We start from the raw sequence: 26566 nt of genomic DNA on the forward strand, positions 1-26566 counted from the left end.
TCAGCGAGTGTTAGCAGAGTTTTGTTGAGACACAGAAAGAAGTTGAACACTGGAAGGCATATAATCCCCAAGATGTAATTGGACACAGGCTTATGTCCACACATGACCATTTAAAACCATCCCTGTAATCCTTTCTCTCCTCTCAGACATCTGCAGCACAGACGGATTAGCCGGAGACAGCAGGAGGACTTTCACAGGTACAGCCGCCTTATTCTTGCTAACTGTTTTTACATTGTTATGTTATTTTATGGTTTGATTGATAAAAGTATGTGCAGAGCAAGGATGGTGATGCCAGCTTTTCACACCACATTCTGTATTCTTGTCATATCTGAGAGTAAAATGCTGAGAAAAGCCAAAGGCCCTTCAGCATCTTTTAGCTCATTGTTTTGGCTTCAGCCCAGAAACAAATCCAGTTTCTCTTCTTCTTCTGTTGCACGAAATTATATTTCTCTCAGTATTAAACTCATCTGCTACTTGTTGTCTTTCGTAGAAGCACTCCTCCAATCAGCTTTGCCCCCTGTCAGCAGTAATCATGGTGGATGCAGCAGCAGCAGAGCAGTTCCTCGATGCCAACCCGCAGTTTGCCAAGCAGTACTTTGACATGAACTTCCGGCCTAAGATCATCTCGGACTTGCTGGATCCCAACCGCAAGACGGCAGTAAACATTAGCACGTTTCATGAGCTGACGATGGTGGATGAGAGCGAGATCCTCATCGATCTGGTGCGTGACATCCAGGATAACCTGAACATGGAGAAGTCCGTTTTCAGGCTGATGAAGCACCTCAGCTTCATGCTGCGGGTGGATCGCATGAGTCTCTTTATGTACCGGCAGAGGAACGGCGTCGCTGAGCTCGCCACCAGGTGATTGCAGACCCACTTCAGTGTCTGAAAGCAGTGCAGGTAGCAGCGATGCTGATAGCTTTATTTGTCCCCCTGGGGCAATTGAAAGATTTTAAATGTAAGCATGAAGCTTGGACATGTTTATTATCTCGGAGGTCAAGCTTCCTCCTCAGGAACCAGTGACGGAGCACACTGGGATTTCCTTCTTTCCAGCACTTAGTGAGGTCAGAGAGGGCCTGGTCACCCTGGGTCACGTTTCTGTCTCCATATTTACCTTCAGGTTGTTCAACGTTCATAAAGACGCCATTTTTGACGAGTGCCTCGTGCAACCCGACAGTGAAATCGTGTACCCGCTGGATATGGGCATCGTGGGCCACGTGGCCACCAGCAAGAAGATGGTCAACATTTCTGATGTGTCACAGGTAATAACCCCCCCCCCCCCAAAGTACTCTTTATGGGGGATTGATTGGTCGATTGGAAACCTTCATCTTTGTGCCATCACATATGAAGTAAAGTCCCCAAAAACATCTAGAGCCTAAAAGCAGCATGTGGCTGTTTAGCTAAGAGGAAATCCTCTCAGATACACGTTCACTTTATGAAAGCATGTAAAAGAACTCACGACTGGTTTAAACAGAGGGAATTAATGCAGTTATGACTCCAGTTATTTGTAGTAATAGCAGTTAATTTAGCAGCAAACTACAGCGTGGACAGTCAGTAGCACAGACAGTAGTGATGCGATTTCCGGCTCTTTTTAGAGTACCGGCTCTTTCGGTTCGGCTCACTAAAAAGAGCCGGCTCTTTCAGCTCCGAACCGGCTCTTCAGGTTGTTTTGTTGCTGTAATTAATTTATTATTAACAATAATATAAAATTATGCACAAAAGGAATTACTAATGTAAAAAAAGTGGTTTTATTTATATATATATATTTTTTTTAAGTGTGCTTTATAAATAAAGTTTATTATATGTTTATATATAAATATTTACGGTGGCCCCTAGAGACAAAACACGTACAAACTCCAAAACACATTTCTAGCATGAACTGAACTTCCAAAACAGAGCTACCTAGATCACTTAAATTACATAATTGAAAGCATATGTGTATTGTTTGTGTATTTATACACAAGCACTCATATATATTCAAATAATTTAAAAAAATGTTCATTTGCCTGTTACTACCACACACCAAATCCGGTTGTTGGTACTTGCTGGCTTGTGTAGCCACTAGGTAACAAAAGCTCAACACTGCGCCTAACATCCTGGAACACTTCTGTTGTGTTTTGTACGTGTTTTGAGGTTTTACGTGCTTCTGAGTTTTTACATGTTTTGGAGTTTTTGTCTTTTGTCTGTAGGGGCCACCGTAAATATACTTTTATTTTTTCACTCCATATAAAATGTAATAAATAAATCATATAATACAAAAACCAACTATTCACATTTCAATTTTTAACTATTTAAATTTTCAGCTTTTTCCTTTAACAAATTTAAAGTGAAACAACACAAAACACTGCAAACCACAACACAATTAAATATAAATTAAAATATGAAAACAAAAAGAAGATGCATATTCTCTGTCATATGGACCTGCATGAATAAACTTTCTGAATCCTTTATCATCCGCAAATAGTTGTGGCTGATTACTATCCGGTTGTTCAGTGATGACGCGACGAATCCTACTTCCGGGTCTAAAGTAGTCTGCGTTTAATATGGCTTTTGTGTTAACATGTTTAATGTTTTGTATTTTCTTATATTTGATCTCAAAAAGCTCCTAAAACAGTCAGCGATCACTGTTGACCTCCCTCGGCTTTTATTACCGCTAATCATTTATTTAAGCTCAGTTTTTAAAACCTTAGGGTGTAACTACAGCCCAGCCCATGCAGCAGTATATGAATGACTAACCTCGTATTGTGGATGGATTATCTCAGTTGTTCTCCTGGCTGAAGTTTTGTCCTTTTACAGCATCCTGCCATGCGATTACATTTGTTCCTGACCACCGAGAACACTCACGTTAACTTTTATCGAGTGGAAAAAAAGTTAGCTTGTTCATATTATGCTAACATAGCTGTGTCGCTAGCGGTAACGTAGGACATCATTATATACCAGCTAGCCCAACTTCAGTAACCCTACAAACGTCACTGCTGTTTAGTTTTCTGTCTTCATTTATGCTGGAAGTGATAACAGAGCTGTATGTTTGAATTTGTTTCCAAAATCCCGCAGTCAGGACATGCTATATTGTATTTAGATAGAAGCTAGCGAGCTAACTTCCTGCTAACTTCTAACTCCGTTAAATGTCATAAATTCCGTTTTCATGGATGCCTGGATGCTAAACTCAATTGTTACACCTGGTAGAGCAGAACGCTGATCATTTTATTAAAGATGAAAGACTTTAGACAGTTTTTCAACTCTCAGTAATGCCATAGTGATCGTTTGATATATGGACCTGCAGCGGAGTTTAGACCCAGACACGGCTAGTGATGTCAGACTGAACAACCGGATACCTTTCTAATGTGACATTCCCCCCCCCCGCTCCTGTGCTACTGAGAGTGTAACTTCCGCCCCTCCCCCCTCATCCGCATGTGAGCCTTGTGTGGAAAAAAGTGTGAGAGAGAGGGTGAGAGAAAGAAAAAAAAACCCACAGCTCGCAATAAGGAGCCGGCTCCCGTCATTCACGTCAAAGATCCGGCTCTAAGAGCCATTTTGTTCGCGACCGACACATCACTAACAGACAGGAGCCTCGAGGTTCCCTGAATGTTTGCAATCATCTGTGTTTCTGATGCTTTTATGACCTGTTTCATTTTCTATCAGAGCCGTTCGGCTTCGGTGTGTCCACCAGAGGGTGACATGACTCCATGCGGTTTATGCTGCTAATTCCTCTCAATCTCATTACAGCCAATACCTCTGACATTTAAAAATAGCTGGCCAGCATTTTCTCGTGTCTGCATCATGCTCCTGCAGGTCCGCCTGCAGGAGCCGCCTCTGGCAGCTCTTTTTGAGACATTCACGCCACGTAGGGCAGCGGCCCACATTACACAGGCGCTCCTCTGTATCACTTCCACCGCATCCTTTCACTGACCTCAGAAGGCCGTGCTGCTGACGGAGGAACAAAGTGGGCTCAAGCTCATTGTGCCCGGTTTATTTGCAGCAGTTGTGCTCCCAGCAGCCTGTTGGCTCTTCATTGTGAAACGGTGTTCAGCTTCACACAAACACGTGACAGTTTGACAGGAACAATCAGAGCCTCAGTTTCTCCCCCCAGCCAACGACCGACGAGTGTTTCCAGATAACAGGTTGGCTTTGTGATGTTAATGCGCACGGGGTGGCTCTGTATGAAATGCAGGGACTGGCATTGCTGCCTTTGTGCTCACTGGTTCCATCCTGACCCAGTTAACTGCAGATCAGCCAATCAGGCAAGACTCTCGATTCATCTTCTTCTTCCTTCAAAGTGAGACCGAGAATAATGCAATTATATTCAGAGTGGTACCCTGTTATTTATCAGTGTGTGTGAGGGAGGTGGACAGGCTCCACATAAACAGGTTAATCTGTCCTGAATAATAGCAATCCCAGATTAGTCGCAGAGGTCACACAGGCCGCTGCTTCCACAGACTCAGCACTATTGCACACCTTTTATCACACCTGCAGAGCTGTACTTACAGGTGTGTGTGCTCTGGGATGAAGAGCCAAACTGGAAGAGCAACCGCGTAAGAGCTGCATAAACGATACTGTGTCTCCATCTAAAAATGGGTAAATGATCCATGTGCAGGGTGATGAGCTCTGCGAGCTTAAGAGGGTCAAAGGTCACCTAATAACAAGCTGGCAAAGTGCCCTATCTGTGCAGTGGGTTTGTTTGTCAGGCAGCAGATGAAGCAGCTGATCCAGGATCAGCCACAGCAGGGTTTCTGTGCCCTTCTTTTAGAATCTAAACAGCGAATGCACCTGAAGACGTTTCAGTTTGCGGTGGAAGTGTTTGGATAAGAAAACTCCACGCTGTGTTTTTAGGGGAGAAGAAGGGTTTCACATGGTTTTCAGCTTCAGCATCTATTCAGTTTTAACTGTCACACCTGATTTTATATCCTACTGCACTTGGTTGGTCGAGAGCAGGGGTGGGCAACTCCAGGCCTCTAGGGTCCTGCAGATTTTAGACATGTCAGCTGATTTAAATGGCTAAATGACCTCCTCAGCATGTCTTGAAGTTCTCCAGATGAACTAATTGTTTGATTCAGGTGTGCTGACCCAGGGTGAGATCTAAAACCTGCAGGACACCGGCCCTCGAGGACGGGAGTTGACCACCCCTGTTCTAGAAGATAGATGGGTGGATTTCAAGTGTATTTTCAGCAGAAAGCAGACAAGTATCAAACTTTCTCTATATTTCCTCTTAAACAATTGCATGCGCTCTGATCCCTTTCCTGCCTCACTCAGGTAACATCCAGAAAAAGACAGAGACCTCGTCATAGCCAAATGGGTCCCTGTGCAGGTCTTTGTTCCTTCTTCAATTCAATTCAATTCAATTCAAGTTTATTTATATAGCGCCAAATCACAACAAAAGTCACCTCAAGGCGCTTCATAGATACAGAGAAAAACCAAACAATCATATGATTAGCTTGGCAGCTAATGAGCTGCTTTTCCTGTGTTACACCCCCAGAGGAACAATTGATGACCCCTGCTGCTCAGGAGGAAGCATAGATGAAGCATAGATGGAGCGCAGCTGAGAGCGCGTGGCATCTGAGGATAAGGGAGAGGCTTCACTTACAGCATTTATGGATATCATCAGAGCGTTCATCAAAGCAGCTCTGGGAGTTTTGAAAAGTGCAGCGAGAAAGCAATGATAATTAGATACAGTGAAATATCCACTCTGCCTCTTCTCTCTACTCCTAGAGCACACACTTCAGCAGCTTTGTGGATGAGCTGACCGAGTACGTGACGAAGAATGTCCTCGCCGTCCCGATCATGAACGGTAAAGACATGGTGGCTGTCATGATGGCTGTTAACAAGCTGGATGGCCCGTGCTTCACTGCCAAGGATGAAGAGGTAACCTGTAACAGCGCCTGTCCCTCAGCAGACTTTCTTCTTCCGCTTTGTCTCATTCTGTCAGTGATATTTAGGTAGCTGCATCCCCTTTTGTCTTAACAAGTAACATGTAGGGTCAGTTTCTCAGACCTGGAGCCAGATAGACCCGGACTAAAAGAAAACCTGGCAGCAGGACTAGACTGAGTGTTAATGTGGAGGAAACCAGACAGAACTGATAAAGAACACTATCGAGCGTACCTCCAGAATAATCCCCAATAAAATGATCTTCATTTAAGACCAATCACAAACACAAGGAGTCGAAGTTACAGATGTTACAGATGTGACCAGAAAAACATGAAACTTTGACTCACATGAACTCCAGAGGTCCTGACTCCATCAGGTATGGTTATTGTTGGATGGACATACTCCACCTGCTTTTGATGATGTGTCCTCCTCACTGTCCATTGGCTCAATCAGAGAAGCATGGTCAGCTGCAGCATTCGAGACCAAACTTATTATAGTTCACTAAAACTAAAAAGAATGAAAATAAGCATATAGAGTTAATATGCTCAGTTTTGGTACGAGACAGAGAGTTGCTGTTTTCAAAAAGTGTTTTTATTGTAACAGCAGCACTGATTTTCATAAACCCTGCCTCTGACAGATAAAGACTAAACTGACACAAGAACATTGACTCTTGACTCTAAACTGAAGTAAAACAGTTTAGAGTCAAGAGTCAAAATGAAATAAAAATAAAAACTAATTAGAAAATTCAAAACTCTGGATCACACAGACATTCAAACACACCAGGAACAATTCACGGTGGCTGTTGAGCCAGCTGCGTCCCCCTAACCCCAAACCACGCTCCACTCGGATCTAATCGCGTTCTTGTGGTGCCATCGATGTGAACAATACGTCATGTAGTTTAACTGTGACACAGCAGATTTATCAGAAAACCATCAACAGACTGAAAAACTGTGTGTAACTGAATAATAAAGTGACAGAAAGCTCATGAGGTGGCTGTTTTTGTGGTGGTGTATGACTAAGTAAGAAGCAGCAGTGTGTAAAGTGCAAAACAAGCCAGTTTATATACAACTGCAACAATGTATGAAATGATCACATTGACCACTAAATATGAAGCAGTAAAATATATCAAATTCATTACAACATTTAAAACAGTTCCAAATTCAAGCCATTTAAATTTTACAGGTACAGTTGGTGACTAGGACCTCTGTCAGTTTTTTGTTTAAAACTAGATAAAGGGACAAGAAATTCCAACCTCATCCTGAGCTGCAGATAATTCCAAGACCACATGCCGAAATAAGACAGACTTGACATTCCTGGCTCTGTGCTCACAAGTTCTACTTTAAACCGCAGCCAGCTCCTGGCTCTGAGATTGTAGGTGTTCTGGAGGGCAATGAACTTGGTGTAGATATATGATGGCAATTTTCTTAGAATGACTGTGTATATAAAAATATACCAATGCTTCATTATTCAACTATTGAGTGAAGTAAATCCAGCAAGGCTATACAAAGTGCAGTGATGAGTCATGAAGTGTGAGCCTGTTCTATATCTTAGGGCAGCACGGTAATGGGGTCTAATTGAGCTAAGGTAATGGGACAGGCAAATCGATAGACAGCATCGCTTAATCCAACAGCGATAAAAACAAGCTTAACGCAAGTTGCAATAGAGAAACACGATTTTAATCTATAAAAAAACTGTAAAGTAAATTTGAGGTTTTTTATCAAGTATGTAATTTGAGATCCTTATCAAATACAAAGACATTTGTTTGAGTCAACAAGCTCTATGGTATCACTTTCCTGAGTTGATGTTCGGAGCTTCACTTATGGGAAAACAACATTACTTTGGTTTTGTTAGCATTCAGGACTAATTTTGCATCATGAAGAGCTGTAAGATCTGTAAGGTGACCAAGTTGGACCGAAGGTTTGCATGCACTTCATTAAGATAAAAAGTCAAAGAAGTAGAAATTAGAAACAGAAACAACAACAAGTAAAAATGTTTTTTGAATTTTGCAGCTAGTGTGTATGAGGCTAAGCATCAGGCTGTCAAATTAATTAAAAGTCTGTCTGGGTCTTTGGTTGATTGATAAGCTGGAGTGAAAGATTGCTGCCACTCCTCCTCCTCGACCTTCGAGGATTCTGATAGTTACTATTACTCAGGGGTGTTGATTCATTTAAACTAACAATCATCCTGCTGTAACCAGGTTTCTGTAAGGCACAGTAAATCCGTTTGTTGATCAATTACAAAACCATTTACTAACAGAGAGACTTAATAATGCACATTTCACTGTTTTACTCTTTGGTGCAGTCTTTGTGATTTTTTTTATTCTTAAGTCGATTTTTGCTTAATTTTGGGGTTTTTTTGCTGCTCCAAACATGATGAATGTCAGGAGAGACATAATGAGGCATCTTTTTGTCATAACTAACAGGGACCGTTTAAACATTGCATTTGAAGATAAAAATGAGGCGTTTCTGCAAGTTTCTTGACAGCAACTCATCAGAACTGTGTGTTCTGGGTTAGGATTATTATAGCTCTTCATTAAAACATGGACACAAGCTCCAAGTCTGCAAATTAATTCCTTGAGATGATCAGCTGGAGGAGAGGGTTTTTTTTAGGATTGCTGGTGTAATAAGAAATGTAAGAGCGTGCAGTTCAAAATCCTCACCACTCATGTTCTACTCTCTCCCAGACCCTGAACAAATATCTGAACTTTGCTAACCTGGCACTGAGAGTTTTCCACCTGAGCTACCTACACAACTGTGAGACCAGGAGAGGACAGGTAAGGATAGATCTATGCAAAGCCACTTTCTTTAGTGGTGATGAACAAAAAAAAGCACCAGACATTAGAAGGAAGAGAAGCAGCAGAGATGAGTGCGTGGTTGTCCTTGGTTCAGGTTTCTGTTTGATTTTGCTGTCCAGGTGTTGCTGTGGTCAGCCAGCAAGGTGTTTGAGGAGATGACAGACATCGAGAGGCAGTTCCACAAAGCCTTGTACACAGTCCGAGCTTTCCTCAACTGTGACCGCTACTCTGTGGGTTTGCTGGACATGACCAAGACCAAGGTAGGCAACAACACACTCACAGCCAGAGTCACAGAGGAGCCAGAAATCTTTAGCAAGCTGTCCAGCATCCTGCTATTTGTAATGTGAATGGTCTGGGTTCAGGACCAGGACCTGCTGAACCAACATGTTTAAGAGTATCATCTCTGTTTCTATGCTGCGTCCATCCAGTCTTTGTTTTTATGGAATCCATTGTGTTTTTTATCTTCATCTTTTGGGAATGCATATTTTCAGACTCCTTGGGCTTTCTTTATCTGATCTGCTTGATTTTTTTCTTCTGCTGACAAAAGTATATTTAAAGTATCTTCTTAGCTTCTCCATGTATTTGTAATAACTAACATGGTGCCATAAATACTGGCTGTGGCTGTCACCTAATTACAAGCAGCTGCCAGTTGATTCCCAGCACCTGCTCTCAGAGAACAAACACATGTTGTGTGTCTGTACAGATGGCCGTCTGCTTACAATACTGGATTTCATGAATAACACACTTAATAACAAACAGCAGTAGAAGCTGCGCTGTGATCTGTGAAATTGGGCATGTTCTGAAGACTGAACAAAAGCACCACATCTTCCCAGAATAACATTAAATAACGTTAATGTTTCTCTCCTCTAAATCTGCCTTTTTCTCTCTGTGTCTCTGTTATGTGTGCAGGAGTTCTTTGACTTGTGGCCTGTTTTGATGGGAGAGGTTCCTCCTTATGATGGACCCAAAACTCCTGATGGCAGGGTGAGGAGGTCCTGACCAAACTCTGAGATCCAAGTCCATGTGGCATTCATCTGTTACTCAGTGCTTCCAATTACAGTGACTGTAGCACCTCCAGCAGGTTAAAACGTGCCAGCTTCTTGTATCTCCATCAGCAGGCCAATCAGAAGCTCATTTCTGTGACACACGCTGAGTGAAGTAATGCTTCCAGCCCTATCAAAGTCTTTCTCCTCTAATCTTTTTCCTCTATCTGGCTCTAGTTTATCAGAATTCACACACAGTGGGCTTTAAAGTGTTGTTGGTTTTTTTCTATCTGTGTGTGGAGTTTACACCTGATTTCACACCTGAGTCTGTGCAGAGAGTTTCAGCAAACTAACTGTGATCTTATTTGACCTCTCAAGGAAATCATCTTCTACAAAGTGATTGACTACATCCTCCATGGCAAAGAGGACATCAAAGTCATACCGTAAGTCTCAGCAGATGTGACATTAGCAGATATTAGTGCCGCTGCAGAGATTTGACCACTAGCATTACGTCGGGTCACACTTATGTGTCTGCAAGGAAGGAAATCTGAGCACGGATGCAGCGATCTCTTAACATAGATGATATGGTTGTGTATGAGAGCAGTGCAGGGGTCACGTGATTGTGACCCTTGCACTGCTCTCATGGAAGGAAGGAAGGAAGGAAGGAAGGAAGAGTGGCTTAATTCAAACGTGAATACTTGGAGTCCTAAAAAACACATCCACAGGAATCACAATCTGAACACAACACGTGGAAGAGTGACGACAGTATAATGATAAACATGAACAGCCTGGCGAGTCTGTCCTTACTAGCATGAGCAGCGGTCCTCTGAGAGAGCACAGGTGACTCAATACAAGTAAGTTAATATATAAAACAAGTGAAGTTAAACGCACTAAATTAAATGAAGCAAGAATACATTTGAGAAGGCTGATTTTAATAGTAATAACATTCTATGTGGGAGAAAAATAAAGATTTTACCTGAGGGTAAAAAACGGATTCGGGAGCTCTGCGAAGCCTCACAGCCAAGCCTCACAGCGCCACTGATATATTTTCCCTTCAGCCATATAAGGCTGTGATTTCCGTGATCCCACCCTGCTCTGTAAACATTAATAACCGCTGTGCAAACAATCCAGCTCACAGTAACTTCACCACAGTGCAAACCGAAGGCTGAACAGACGTTATTTGACCTGAGCTCGTTTTACATGACATTTGCTTAACAATGATACAGTAAACTGAGTATTACCACTGAAATGTACACTTTGTTCGCTTTTATTAAAGGTGATTGTGGCATTTTAACCTTCTGTGTGGCATGTCTTCATTTCCAGGGGTCCTCCAGCAGATCACTGGGCCCTGGTCAGCGGTTTACCCACCTATGTAGCAGAAACTGGGCTGGTCAGTATCTGTTGTTCCTACGAGCTCACATTAACTGTCACAAGATAATCAATTTCCAACGTTTCTGCTGTTCTTACCCCACGAGAACTCATTCAGAAGCTCCAAGTTAGCATTTTAATACTTTTAAAACCAGAAGTGATGATCTGACCGAGAAACTGAGGTTGCTGTCATCTCAACCCTAAAGCTTTTCTACTTTACGTCTATTTTACTCCCGTTTACAAAGTAAGCATCAGATCTTCTTAACTAAGACACGAATGGAGCCCATACACTGATCAGCAAAGCTGTAAATCAAGTGTGCAGCAAGTTTAGCTTCTCATAGACTGTTTTTTACAGCCTGAATTGCTGCCCCCTGCTGGTCATTAGAAAAAACGCAGGTTAATGATCTGGAGCCTGAAGTGAACCATCTAAATATTTTTGGCAATACTTGTGTTTAAAGTTTGTGTCATATTACTGCATAAAATATTCCTGATCAGCTTTTCTGTCTAAAGAAACAAACATGCCCTTCTTCCTTTGTCTCTTGTGAGAAATGTCAGCTCCCAGAGGGCCTCGAGGGGACCATGTATAGGCAAGGACTGTACTGAGATTTAAATTTGAGGCTTTTGCATTTGTGCCTCACGATGAGTTGGGACAGTTTGTCAGGTCATGTGGACACGTGATGACGGCTGGAGCTTGGACACCCTGGAGGTCACAAATGTGAGAATGAATGAGTGTTTAGAGAGCCGGATGAGTACAAACGGTGCCAGCTCGGTTCATTAAAGGTTTAATTAAAGGCAGTAAAAACTTGTTTGAGCTGAAGAAAAGATTCAGTGTTTGAAAAGTTGCACTTCCCCACAAACTCAGACTGTCTTTAGCCATTCCTGAGTGAGGACATTTATTTGTTATTTATTAGTTATTATTCCTGTCCCCCTCGGAGCCTGGTTCTGCCAGAGGTTTCCTCCTTTTAAAGGGGAGTTTTTCCTTCCCACTGTCGCCAAATGCTTATACAGAGTCATGATGGGTTATTGGGTTTTCTCTGTATTATTGTAGGTTCTTTATCATATAAAGCACCCCAAGGGGACTGAATGGAACTGAATAAAAAATTTTTTAAAGTCTCTAATGTTGGTCGTTAACATTACGTCCATCTTGTAATTTTACTGTACTTTGTGTTCTTTGTCAGAACCACGTTAATAACTTCTTAAACAATAAAGTCTTAAATCATTGCCACTGATGTGGAGACAGTGAAAACTTTAGATCATTGTCCTTTAAAAATCTGATTTCCACTCATGTTCGCTGCAGTGTGCGGGTGGGTCGATGAGCAGAGTGCCTTCAGAGTTATTACACAGTTGTCAGCGTGCATGCCGCTGTGGAAATGAAAAGTGCTCAGCCACACGCTGCGGTGATGTATAATTGTAATTTCTGCAACCGTTGTAATTAATCACGGCAAGTGTTTCCCAAACCGCCGAGCCCGCTGCCGCCGCTCGTCTGTCTAATCCTCCTCCTCGTCTGTCCTCCTGTCCCGTCCTCCCGTCGTCTTTGCTCCTCATCATCTGTCACGCCTACATCATCTCTCCCGCTTCATATTTCCCCTTCTGCTTTATGTACAAGGTGAAAACTTTATTCCTATGCAGAGTTACGTTTCCATGATTGAGAGAAAAAGCTGAGAGCTTGACGGTGATGATTTTGAACATGTGGTTCTTTCTTCCACAGAGCTAGAGCACGTTCATCCCACCTTCTGCTCATTTCTCCTCATTCTCATCGATATTTCTGCTTCTGAAGCTTCCAGATGATTCAGAAGTCTTTTGCTAACATGTGAAGCTTCTTCCCCTCACGTGCTCATCTTTTTACTTCCTTTTCCCACAGATTTGTAACATAATGAACGCAGCTGAGGACGAGTTTTTCAGCTTTCAGGTAAGCTGTACGCCATCTTTCATTCCAAGGATGCTTCATAAAACACAAAGATGTTACTGAACGACTTCAGGACTGACCTGCTGTCAGTTATCACAGACTCCAGACTAAAGTGATCATCCTCAGTATTATCTTAGATTACAACATGACGATAATGATGTTTGAAGTCTTTCAGTAAGGACAAAGTAGTTTTAGCTTCCTGTTTGAGGGCTCAGTGAGACCGCTTTGGCTTGTCATCTGTAATCAGATGTTCAGTAGAAGAAGATGCTGGAATTTGATTGCACTGTGCGAGCCAGCTCGAAGGACGTGTAGGTATAAAGTATGCAAAAAAATTGCCTTGGCACTACAGTGGTCTGTCCTGTACTATAACAGTACACCAGAGACTAATCATGAACATATAAATCGGTGACATTTCCAACATTCTCTGCTCTCCTTACTTTAAATGATGTTCCTGGGGGCTGTTAAGCTCCGAGTGCATTTATTCTAATCGTTCTACTGCGGTGGGTACTGTTGTCCGAGCTCACACACGGATCGTGCTTCAGGTCTGCTGACAGTGTGGGGCCTGTTACCCTGGCTTAAAGCTGCAGTCAGTCATTTGAACATCTCAGATGTCTGCTGACTGATGGAGGCAGACCGCCTGACTCTGAGACGGTCTGTAGGACAAAAAGATTATTACAGAAAATAAATAACTCTTTCCTTTATAAGACCAGCTCAGAGTGGGCACGCAGGCCGTCCTGTCATCGCTAATTAAACTCAGGGTGTTTTCATGTTCAGACGGAGCCGCTGGATGACTCTGGTTGGACCATTAAGAACGTTCTGTCCATGCCCATCGTCAACAAGAAGGAAGAGATTGTGGGTGTGGCCACGTTCTATAACAGGAAGGATGGGAAACCTTTTGATGAGATGGATGAAACCCTGATGGAGGTACACTGTGTGTGTGTGTGTGTGTGTGTGTGTGTGTGTGTGTGTGTGTGTGTGTGTGTGTGTGTGTGTGTGTGTCACTGGTTTACTATAAATACACTGCAGGCCATTCAGAGCGTCTGCATTATTTATAATCAGGCCTGGAGGCTTTTACTGATGTCTCTGTGGCCACCTCACTGCAACACAAAACACCCTCAGCTCATCAACAAACCTCTGCTCTTAATATTGTTGCCCTGATTTTATCACTAAATGAACTGTACCCTACAGTAGGGAGCGCCCTGTGGTGCCGGCTGCTGTACATTTAAAGCTGACTGAGGCTGCAGATATATACAGGACAACACACGGCACACAACAAACCTTTACCCACTAGACTATATCGCAATAACACATACTGTTTAATTGTACGCGGATTGTGAGGTGAATGAAGCTCCAGTGTTTTCTCTCCCAGTCTCTGACTCAGTTCCTGGGCTGGTCGGTGCTCAACACCGACACCTACGATAAGATGAACAAACTGGAGAACAGGAAGGACATCTACCAGGACATGGTGCTCTACCACGTCAAGTGTCGCAAAGATGAAATCCAAAACGTCCTGGTGAGTGAGTCTGTGTCTCCCCACTCAAGTTTTGTTCCTCCTGTTTCAGGCAGGAGCACCTCAGAGATGAGGATGGCCTCTAAAACTAATCTCTTTGGCTCTGATTAATGAAACTTTCAGTAAGTGAACATCTTTAGTGGAAGACTTGAAGAGTCGTTGAATTACAGCATTGTTTTGGATAAATGTGATTCTAATCAGATGGAGATGAAGCGCTCTCTTTTATGTCTGTCTTTTATTGTTTGAGTATTCGTGCTAAAAGCTGTCTCTCTGAAGCTTTGTTGGTGGATGTGGATGACAGGAGCAGGAGCTGAGCATCATCTGTAAGCTGGAATAAGCTGTCAGGTTTTCTATGAGGTGATTTGTCAGAGAGACAACTTGCTCTGACCTCAGATCAGGTGTCAGTTGATGGATGCCAAACCATTTTATCCAAGGTGACTGTTGACGATGTGTGTTTGTCCGCAGAACACCAGAGAGAGGTGGGGGAAGGAACCGGACGAGTGCGAGGAGGAGGAGCTTCAGGAGATCCTGGTAAAAATGCCAAACGCTCCCATCAGCACACAAAAAGAAAAACAGGGCAGGATGAGAAGGGAGCTGTTTGTTCTGATGATTTTTATTATTCCTAATCCACGCGGAGCTCCGGGTCATGACCAAATAAAATATTCCCACATTGATCTGATGCATTGTTCTTGTTTTCCTCGACAGTCCGAGGTGCTGCCGAACTCCAAGAAAGCCGAGATCTTCGAGTTTCACTTCTGTGACTTTGAACACAGCGAACTGGACCTGGTGAAGTGTGGCGTCAAGATGTACTACGAACTCAAAGTGGTGGACAAGTTTCACATTCCCAGAGAGGTCCGTGTGCCCCCATCCATGGCTTTAAGTGCGATGCACACAGGAGCAGCAGCAGCTATGATGGTTTCAATGTTACTTGTAACACAATAATCATGTTAGTGGTTACATATAACTAAGAATACGGTAAAGTGTCATTTAGGGAAGAGAAAAGTTTGCAGCTGACCTCCATCAATCGGTGGAGGGGTCTACGTACACCTGCACAAAGGAAACAGAGCGCTGGTTGTGATGAAACAGCAGTCACCTGCTCTCAACACAGTGCAGTTACAGCTGTTAGCTCTGAGGTCATGCTGGCAAGCCCCATCCTGGTCTGCAGGCTTCTATACCGTCTGCCAGAGGGCAGCAGGTCAAAAAGTCTGTGTCCAGGGTGTGAGGGGTCTGTGATGATTTTCCCTGCCCGTTTCCTGGTTCTTGAGAGGTGCAGGTCCTGGATGGAGGGCAGGGGGGCGCCAGTGATCTTTTCTACTGCCCGTACAGTCCGCTGCAGTCTGCTCCTGTCCTGTTTAGTGGCTGCACAATACCAGACTGTGATGGAGGAGCACAGGACAGACTTAGTGACTGCAGTGTAGAACTAGATCAGCAGCTCCTGTGGAAGACTGTACTTCCCCAGTTGTGTCAACAAGTACATCCTCTGCTGGGTCTTTTTGAGGATGGAGGAGATGTTGGTCTCCCACTTCAAGTCCTGGGAGGTGGTGGTACCCAGGAACTTGAAGATCTTCACAGTCAACACCGGGCTGTCTGACATGGTGAGGGGGAGCAGTGTTGAGGGATATCTCCTGAAGTCCACTGTCATCTCTACAGTCTTAAGCTTGTTCAGCTCCAGATTGTGCTGACTGCACCAGAGTACCAGCTGCTAACTTCCTGCCAGTATGCAGACTCATCACCATCCTGAATGAGGCCAATGATGGAGGTGTCATCTGCAAACTTTAGGAGTTTACCGGCCGAGTTCTTGGAGGTGCAGTCATTAGTATAGAGAGAGAACAATAGTGGTGAGAGGACAGATCTTTGAGGGGCACCAATACTGAGGGACCGAGTTTTAGAGGTGATCTCCCCCAACCTCAATTGCTGCTTCCTGTCTGTCAGGAAGCTGGTGATCCACTGACAGGTAGCTGGTTACACGCTGAGCTGGGAAAGTTTGGAGGAGAGAAGTTCAGGCACAATGGTATTAAAAGCCGAACTAAAGTCCACAAACAGGACCCTGGCATAAGTTCCCGGGCGGTCGAGATGTTGCAGGATGTAATAAAGTCCCATGTTCACTGCATCATCCACCGACCTGTTAGGCAAACTGCAGGGGATCCAACTGGTGGTCTGTAATGTCCTTCAAAGGATTTCATGACCACAGACGTGATGTGAACTCTGTCTCAGCAACAGCTGGACGTGCACATGGTTTAAAGTCATCACCACAATACTCGCCACAGGAGCGTTTTGGGATATCAAATTATAAGAGATGACGAAAAATTGGATGGCTAATGTTCACACAGCACGTCAATTCAGGGGCTTTAAGTTTAGCATGATCTGTTTAAGAACAGACATTTCCATGCACACACTTACACTTTTTATTGGTTAAAAGTGACTGACTACTAGATAAACTAGCATCATTTCAAATGTAAGGATTGTTATTAATACCTCTGGACCTCATGCTGTGCTTCCTCTGCAGGTCCTGGTGAGATTCATGTACTCCCTGAGTAAAGGCTACAGGAAGATCACCTACCACAACTGGAGGCACGGATTCAACGTTGGACAGACAATGTTCACCCTGCTGATGGTCTCTCTCACACACACACACACACACACACACACACACACACACACACACACACACACACACACACACACACACACACACTCAGTATCCCTCAGCCCCACCCCTCTGCTCACCCTGTTCTTCTTCTTCTTCATTCTCTCAGTCAAGGTTGTGTGTTTGTGGCAGATATAATGGAGTGTGCCTGAAGGGGTCGTTATTAAGAAAACCACTCAGAGTCATAGTTTATATTCATATAGCGCAGACACATGCAATGATTCTGGGTGTGGATCGGTGTTAATCCCTGTGTGTACATATCTGTGTGTGTGTGTCTGTGTGCAAGTGCACACCTGCACGCCGACTCCATGAATAAACATGTGCTCTGTGTGGCTGACACTCTCAGACAGGTGATCTGAAGCGTTACTACACAGACCTGGAGTGCATGGCCATGGTAACCGCCGGCTTCTGTCACGATATCGACCACAGAGGAACCAACAACCTCTACCAGATGAAGTAAGAAGGCAGGGGTGGGGGTGTTTGGCATGCTGCATATATGAGATGGGTGTAGTCACCAGTGGAGCATTTAGCTTGTTTTCCGTCATTTGCAGAAAAAAATCACGTTATATTAAAGAAGACTTAAAAACATCTGAGACTGTTTCCTGAGCTCAGAGAGCAGCCAATCAGGAGCCTTATTTTCTCACAGAGGAGTCTCCCTCTGCTGGTCATTACAAAGAAACAATGTTTTGGGCTTAAAATTACATCCATATTTTCTGTACAGTCTGTTGGCTCGATTTGATCAAATCAAACACTGATTTCTACTCGAGGCCCTGCACGAAGGCAGCTTTTACTGTTTGGTTTAAGAAGCAGATCTCCTGACAGGAGCATGTGCAGAAAATATGGCATTTATTAACAAATCTTAATGAAACATAAGCCACTAAAAGAAAACTACAACCACAATTACAAAAAGTCAGGTTGCTGTGACGTAGAAAACAATCAAATGTTCAAATCAAACACTATAAGAAAAACATGACGACATCATTATGAATTTGATTCAGTTCAGTTTTATTTATACAGCGCCAGATCAAGGCGCTTTATATTGTAAGGTAGACCCTACAATAATACATACAGAGAAAAACCCAACAATCATATGACTCCAATGAGCAAGCACTTTGGCGACAGTGGGAAGGAAAAACTCCCTTTTAACAGAAAGATTTGGAGGTAGTGACGTGTCTGTAAAAGTTGGACAGTTCATGAGTCTGTGATGGTCTGCGAGCCTGAAAACTGCAGATAACGAGCCGGAAGCTCCCGTTCCTCTTCATGCGGATCCGTGTTTGGGTCTGACCTGAGATCAGTTTTAAAGGAGCACATTTCTCCATCGTAGTCACACGTGCCGTCTTCCCTCCATGACTGAGCTGTAGCCAAGCCACTCATAGATGCTGGAAGTGTTCCTGATCTATCCTTATCAGCCTGCGCACAGAGATTCCTCCAGCTGTTGAGTATGTGGATGGTATGATGTTCTGTAGATGATTCACAGTGAGGAACATTCTTCTGAAGCTGCTCCACAGGTTTTTGAAGGCTGGTGTCACACGCAGACCCTAACATTGAAAAACACTGCACATATAAACTTACAGCTAAATCAAAGTTTGCCTGTTTAAGAACAAACACCACGCTGATACATGTGGCTACAACTTATCTGTGTCTTGGTGAGCAGGTGAGACTGCTGCGACCCTCTGTACTTGCACATTGCTCATGTAAGGATGCCAAAGTGCAGGGGCAGCAGTGGGAACCCTGAATAGTGAGCAGGTGTCACCTTTGTGAGCGGCATGTCCTGATTTGCTGAAGAGCATCAGTCACGTTCTTTGAAACTTTCTGGAAATCAGACCTTTGTTTACTCTGAGGAGCGTTTATCGACTCCGAGCGACAGTCGCTTGTCCCGTGAGCTGCCGAGCTGACCTCAGCTCTTTAAGTGAAGTCAACGTCACACACAGAGAATATCAATGAGTCGATATTGACGAGCTACGCCTCCAGCTGCTCTGCTCCTCCCGCTGATGGATGAGCTAATGAAAGCCACCATTAGCAGTGGACACAGGCAGCCAGGCCCACCCTGGGCTCAACATGCATGATTTATCACAGTCTAGCCTCCCATTGTGCGTGTGTGTGTGTTTTTGTGTGCAGGTCTGGTAATCCTCTGGCGAAGCTTCACGGCTCCTCCATCTTGGAAAGACACCATCTGGAGTTTGGGAAGACTTTGCTGAGAGATGAGGTATATACACACACGTTAAATATGAAGATGTGAAGCTTTGTTTGTGTGCAGTGATGATTTGATTGCCATCACATCTTCAGCAGTGGGGCTGAGATGTTTGAGCGTTACCTCTGCTTCATCAGAGGAGGCGTCTTTGAGCTCTTTGAGTCTCAGGTGCAGGAACCTCAACCTTTGGATCCTTTCTTGTTGTTTGAAGTGTCTTTTTTTTTTCTTCTGCTTCAGGCGCTGAACATTTATCAGAATCTGAACCGCCGTCAGCACGACCTCGTCATCCACCTTATGGACATCGCCATCATCGCCACTGATCTGGCTCTGTACTTCAAGTCAGTACGCTAGCAGCATCATTCCACAACGTTACCTTTGGAATGTGAAGGCTTCAGTAACCTGACCTACAGCAGGGGGATAGTTACCTGATCCCTGCTGAATTCAAACAGTCTCTAATGTTTATGAAGTCTCTTCCTCCAACCACAGTGGGTTGAGTTGATGCCAAGGAGCTAAATTTTGGCTTCATCTGATCAGCACCAAGCCTTCTATGATGTTCCCTGCAGATCTCAGACATACCTGTGGAACCGCCTGCCTTCAGATCATTAACTAGCTCCACCCACCTCCTTTCTCATGATCCTCACCCCATGAAGCGAGATCCTGCATGGAGCTTGGCTTCAGCTTTCAGCTGTGCTTTGTTCACACAATGAGCTGAGATCAGGAGTACTCAACTGATTGATTATAATCATGTAGTGCATGTGACACGGGTACAGAGCCTGTCTGTGGGAGCCAGAATTGCTTGGACCAAATTCTTATGAAAATCAGTTTATATAATGACTTTTCTGGGTTTTTGGTTGATGCCCTGTCGCTCTCATTTAAAATGAAACTACCATAAAAATTAGAGACTGATTATTTCTTTGTTAGTGAGCAAACTTCCACATTCAGCAGGGGACCACAGAATGACTTAATTCACTTTCTCCAGGCTTTGGAATAACTACAGTAACAGCGGAATGGTTCCTGTGAGCTGATTGGAATGTCTGTCTCTGTGCAGGAAGAGGACCATGTTCCAGAAGATTGTAGACCAGTCCAAGACCTACGAGAACTGGAATGACTGGACCAAATACATGATGCTGGAGACTACGCGCAAAGAGATTGTCATGTATGCAGAAGCGCACACACACACGCACACACACACACACTCACTCTCAGGCAAGCAAGGAGACCCAGACGCGCAGCTCTGACCCATCCACGTGCTATGCTTGCAGGGCGATGATGATGACAGCCTGTGACCTGTCCGCCATCGCCAAACCATGGGAGATCCAGAGTAAGGTAGGCCCCCCTAGTGTCTCAGTTCTGGTTGTAAAACGGGCCCTCTGCTGTAACTCGACACACACTCACACACACTCTGCGAGAGGCGAGCCATGATGAAGTAGATGCAGAGAGACGTTTTGTCAGTGCTGCCATTTTTCCAGGCAGCGTTCGGCGTCGGTTCCTGACGGCCTCGTGCATCAAAAGCAACCTGCTGCTTCTCGCTCGCTTGGCACGCCTGGCAGGCTCAGCATTTCTGTAAAGTATGTAATATCAGCACGAACTGACAGAAAGCAGGACTAATAATGCATTTAGTTTCTGGGACGGTGGCTCCCAGCCGGGACCCCCCAGGATTCGCCGAACACCTCTGAGGTGGCAGGTGGAGTAGTGTTTACGCTGTCAGGCTCTCCTCCAGGTGATTTACTGCATGGATGAGGTGTATTAATTATTTAGATCAGCTAATCCAAACAAACACACTTTAATTGAAACGTTCCTGCTCAGGTGGACGTGCAGGGGGCGGGGCCAAACTTTCTAAGTACTGCACAGTCTAAAGACTAAACTTGGTTTCTGTGAGCATCAGTGATGGGGTCTGAATGAACTGCAGCAGTTTGATGTCTGTGACTTGGAGGAGCAGTAGAAGTGCATTCTGGGTAAAGGCCCATGTGGCGTCTGCTCAGAACAGGTTCGATTCTTCTGTCACATTCTTAATGCAGCTCGTGTTGCGAAACGTGCTCGTGGGCGGTGTTCATGTTCTGTGCAGCAGACCGAACCGATCGTATCAGAATCAGGGTCCAGATCTCAGAGGTCTCGGGATCAGCAGACACTCTCTGGTGTGTCCCTTTTTACCAAGCGTCTGACCTTTAGAGGGGAACATCCCGCTGATCCTGAGAGCCTTCTGCTATTTAAAAATCCTGTAACGGACACAGTGAGAGCTGGCACTGAGGATGTTCCCAGTGTATTCTGATGCTCCTTCATCACCTGAATCTACCCTCAGAGCTGAGCAGCTGTCATACGGAAACATCCGTGACGATCGTGAGCAGAGGCATGCAGACGCTCGATACCCCGCTGTAATTTAACCCTGGTTACTCTCTTAGCCTGCTTTGTGATTTAAACAGATAATCCGGTGCAGATAGATAGTGATGGACGCCTTCTCGCTCAGATGTTTCACAGACAATAGCTTCTTGATTCTCTGTGAAATTCTGCTGACATTTTTATGGCTGATAATTCCCACGTTTCACTCCACTCTGCTTCCCACGCACACAGATTGTGTCTACAGGCTTTGCTCGCTTTGCCACAATTGTTCCCCAAAACTGGCTCGATGACTAACTCGCTGCTGAATACAAAATTTCCATATTATTCATCAGCGCTCCTCCATCTCTCTGAGACACAGCCTGACACTGTAGCAGTCTGATTCAGATTTAGCGGCCGATGTGAAACACAAAGGATCATTTCCTGCTCCATCAAATGTTTCCTCCTATCAGCTCCGTGGTAAACTGCAGCAGCTGTCCTTCCTCCAGTCCCAGCGTGTGTGTGTGTGTGTGTGTGTGTGTGTGTGTGTGTGTGTGTGTGTGTGTGTGTGTGTGTTCTCCTTCAAAGCAGCAGCTCTGACCCGACCTGTGTGGTTCCTCCTCCAGGTGGCGCTGTCTGTCGCTGCAGAGTTCTGGGAGCAGGGAGACTTGGAGAGGACGGTCCTCGAGCAGCAGCCTATCGTAAGAGCTCAGATGTTTGCAGCTTCTGCTGTCCTCACTCTAAACTAACCACAGCCCACAGACATGGACACAGTCACAGACAGAAACAGCTGTTGGGTTTTTGTTGTTCCCTGTCAGAAATGTGAGAAAAAATAATATTTAGAATAAAAGGAAAGAAGGTACGCGGTTCCTCAAATGTACGGCAAACATGGTGCCTGAAGGCTCCAGTGGAGGGATTGGATCTCCTCTCACATCAGGGCATGGGACCACTCCACCTTCACTCGATTCTTCTGGAGTTTAAAATAAGACTCATTTGGAGGAACAGTGAAACGTTCCAAACACATTTCCACTCAGTTATTTCCATGTGTTTATTCTGAAGTTGGAGTTGGGGAGGACTTGGTGGACCGAATCCACGGGGTTTCATTAGTGATGGGGAGCAAATATGAAAGGACAGACTGGCATCCCTGTGGCGCTGCTGAGCAGGCGGTGCTGAGCCATCGTGTGGAGCGCTGATACAGAGAGAGCCGTGACTGTGTCTGACCAAATCCTTTCCGACCTTCCTGTTCTTCCCTGCCTTGCTCTCTCGTGCCCTTCAGACACCTGAAGCACCGCCCTCCACGCTTACCTGGCGGTGCTCTGAGTTAATCTTAAGCAGTGTCAGCTGGGAGAGCTTCCTGTGCCACAGAGGTCATGTGACTCACTGTGGTCTGACAGGACTCTGCAGAGGCTTTTCCAGCAGCCATCGTGACCTTTTCAGGGCTCGCCTCAGCATTTCCCCGAAAGATGACGTTTGAATGTAGCAGCTTCTGTTTTAAAGGTGATGCCTGTTTGAAAGAAGCTTGCATCATTTCATGTTTGTATAATTAGCCCTTTATTAACCCTTTACAGCCGATCGGAGCGGGCACGCTCCATTTTGCGTAACTATTTTTAAATCCCGGTAGCTCTGCAACCACGTGAGCTAGCGCAATAATTTTTTTTGCATATGAAACCGGAGGAGTTGTACTTACATCTTATGCCATCAGCTTGTCCTAGGTCACAGTTTCCTTCCACATATAGCTTTGCAAAAACTGCATAAAAATCACTTGCAGCAACAAAAACATGATATTCCAGAAACACGCTTCGCCGATCCGATCAGCTGTTTGTAACACTTCCTACGTCCATCAGCGCGAACTATCACATGACCGCATGACCTGCCCGAAACCGGAAGTGACGTCATTTTGCGGAAATGTAGTTTTTTTACGATCGGGGCCTTATGAGCCTATACTTGTGTTTTAAAAAGTTATGTTTGAGTTTATGACTTTCTGTGTCGTTTCTGGGATGCTTAGGACTCATATTTCACTGCTGGAAATAGTTTATTTTGATGCATATGCTGTTATTTTGCAAATTTGCACTATAATATTTATTTTCGTTTTTCCTGCAGTGTATAAAAATTGGTGTATTTCAAAAATAAAACTATGAAGACACTCAAAATAAATTTCCTGTGGTGGGAAACTAGTTTGTGCAACTTTTTTGTATTTACAGTTTTGAGGGATGAGCCTCTTAAATTTCTCTAACTAGAAATATATGTTAAAAAAACAAAAACGATTTTCAATTTTTTTGTAGTTTATTGCACTTTTTTGCAATTTATGTAATTACTATGCACCTAATGCAGACATATTATTAAAGTTTGGGCTATAATGGTTGTATTGATGTATAGCAACTTGAAATGCTCCCAAAAATGGCTCCACAGCATGTAAAAATATAATATAAGCTCTGGCGGACTTGGTTCTATGGTAGGTCTTAAAGGGTTAAATGTATTTTTAAATACTAAGCATCCAAGACCTTGGTCTCCATTTCAGCCCACAGTCAGGGCTTTGTACATGGTTTGAGGACTGTGCAGTAACTCGGCAGTCATTAAGGAGGAAAACGTGAGGAGCTGACCGCTGAGAGTTCAGCAGGTGGATAAACGTCATTTGCAGAAGCAGAGCTGGACACTGTAGGAGTCTCACAGGTGTGTGAGGCCACAGTGATGATGAGGCCATCAGCTGTCTCTCTCTCTCTCTCTCTCCTTCAGCCCATGATGGACAGGAACAAAGCGGAGGAACTTCCAAAGCTGCAGTGTGGCTTCATCGACTTTGTCTGCGCCTTTGTGTACAAGGTGAGAGCTCACCCACTCAGACACCCACAGCTGCTGCTTCCACCCAGATAAACATCTGCAAGCGTGGAGCAGCGGCATATGGCCCATGAGCTGCTCTGGCTCTCTGTGTCATTTAAGCAGCGTTAGCGGTTTGGATTGAGCAACGCTGATGTGTCTGATTTGTGTCGTCCCAGGAGTTCAGTCGCTTCCACGTGGAGATCACCCCAATGCTGGACCGGCTGATGAACAACAGGAAGGAGTGGAACGCCCTGAAGGAGGAGCACGATGCCAAGGTCGCTGCCATCGAGGCGGCTAAGAAAGCCAAGGAGGAGGAGGCTGAGAAAGCTGCGGCAGCCAGACAAGGTAGGAGGCGGTCAGGCGTCACAGCTTTCCAAACTCTGACTGAACACTGAACTTCTCTCCTTTCCTTCCTGCTGCAGCGAGCGCGGCCCAGTCTCAGTCAAAGACGTGCATTCTCAGCTAGAGCTGCTCGCGGTACCCTGCCGGGCTGGCTCGACATGCCGCACCTGAGGAACCCACTTCGCTGGGAGGTCGTTTCCTGCTTTGGACACTTGTTTCCTGCAGCTGTCGCTTCATAAATGTCCTTGGTCTGCTGTAAATGTGTCTCATTCGCTCTTCTGTGCTTCCTGTTGCATTCATTTGTTTGTGGGAATCACAGTTTTTTACATTTACCGCCAGTTTAGTGCAGGATCACAGTGCAAGGCCCTTAAGCTGAGCCCAACATCGCAGGATACTCTTGAAGACTGTGACAACAATATTTCCAGCCTGTGAATCAAATGTCAGAAACTATTTCTGTATTATTTTGCTTTGACAATGTGTCCCGGGTCATGTGCACACTGTCAGAGAGTCACAATAAGAACTCTGTGATTCATTAGAAGGCTGTAAAATAGAAGCTGCTGCCTTTTCTTTGCATCATTTCCTGTAGCTGACCCAGTGATGGGAGCCTTTCAGTCGTCCCTCACTCACCTGTGTCGCATTCATGTTCAGGATGTAACATGCATCACTTCTGTGTCAGCACACTGACTGCTCACACACACACACACACACACACACACACACACACACACACACACACACACACACACACACACACACACACACACACCAACGACGCTCACTTTGTAATGAAGAAAAGAGAAACAGCTTGTTTGCAGACATTAGTAAAGATTTCTGACTATTTCCCTACTGAATGACAGCTGTGTCAGCGTGTTTGTGCATGTGTGTGTGTTTCAGGGTGTGTGTGTAGATGACTTTGTACTAGAAAGTATCTGTCGGATGTCTGCCTGCTCACTAGTTTCTTTCTTGGGCCTCGAGCACACTTTCTTTTCATTTCCAGGAGAATCAGTGGAAATGTTTTACATCGTTTCAAGCTTAAAGGATTGTGATCTAACAAGCATCTGACTAACATACGTCCGCCACAAAATCCAACATCCTGCTGCTTTTATACATCAGTTTGAAGCCAGCCTCAACAACAGAGGAACTGTTCTAGTGGGCTGGAAAGAATTTAGCAAGGAGATTTACAAATGCTTCAAACCCGGTTTATTCTCCACCACAAGAAGTTTTCAGATGTTTGTTGGCATACTCCACTAAATCCCATCTCTTATTGCGTAACGGCATTTTTCCTCACTATTGTAGAGAATCTTTTGGTAAAATGTATTTTACCTGCAAACTCAATTCAGTGTTATTTAAATAGAATCAGAATCAGAAAGGGTTTTATTGCCAAATGTTGAGCAGGTTTACAACATTAGGAAATTGCTGCGGTGCTTCAGTGCGAACATACTGTCATAAATTGCGCTTAAATAGACATGAAAAAATAAAAGTAAGAATAAGAATTAAAAGTGCTATGTAGAAAGATATATGCATGAGATATACATGAGATATATACATGAGAATAAGAATTAAGAGTGCTACGTTGAAAGATATATACATGAGTGCAGGTGGTGATCAGTGCCAAACATGGAATGATGCAGTGAACACAGCGTAGGGTCATGTGTTAGTGGTGGGAACAGTCATACGGTTATTGTTCATGTGTCCGACCGCAGAGGGGAAGAAACTGTTCTTATGGCGAGAGGTTCTGGTGCGAATGGACCGGAGCCTCCTGCCTGAGGGGAGCAGGTCAAACAGACTGTGTCCAGGGTGAGAAGGGTCAGCTGAGATCCGAGCTGCACGCCGCAG

The 26566-nt window shown here is 44.5% G+C and overlaps 1 protein-coding gene across 1 annotated transcript; it reads left to right on the forward strand.

Annotated features, from left to right (window-relative positions):
• Positions 1-111: 111 nt before the first annotated feature.
• Positions 112-25465, forward strand: pde6a (phosphodiesterase 6A, cGMP-specific, rod, alpha). The gene is made up of 24 exons (XM_026185361.1): positions 112-197; positions 491-861; positions 1121-1262; positions 5707-5859; positions 8546-8635; positions 8776-8916; positions 9566-9640; positions 10018-10082; positions 10963-11029; positions 12869-12916; positions 13688-13837; positions 14283-14426; positions 14889-14954; positions 15129-15275; positions 16930-17037; positions 17417-17526; positions 19189-19276; positions 19499-19599; positions 20310-20417; positions 20524-20587; positions 22201-22275; positions 24308-24391; positions 24565-24733; positions 24811-25465. Exons 2-24 carry the CDS (start codon positions 533-535, stop codon positions 24852-24854), a joined length of 2568 nt encoding a protein of 855 aa, XP_026041146.1. The 5' UTR covers positions 112-197; positions 491-532; the 3' UTR covers positions 24855-25465.
• The last annotated feature ends 1101 nt before the right edge of the window (positions 25466-26566 follow it).

The sequence above is a fragment of the Astatotilapia calliptera genome, chromosome 2, assembly GCF_900246225.1.
Source record: "Astatotilapia calliptera chromosome 2, fAstCal1.2, whole genome shotgun sequence".
In the NCBI taxonomy this organism is placed as follows: Eukaryota; Metazoa; Chordata; class Actinopteri; order Cichliformes; family Cichlidae; genus Astatotilapia; species Astatotilapia calliptera.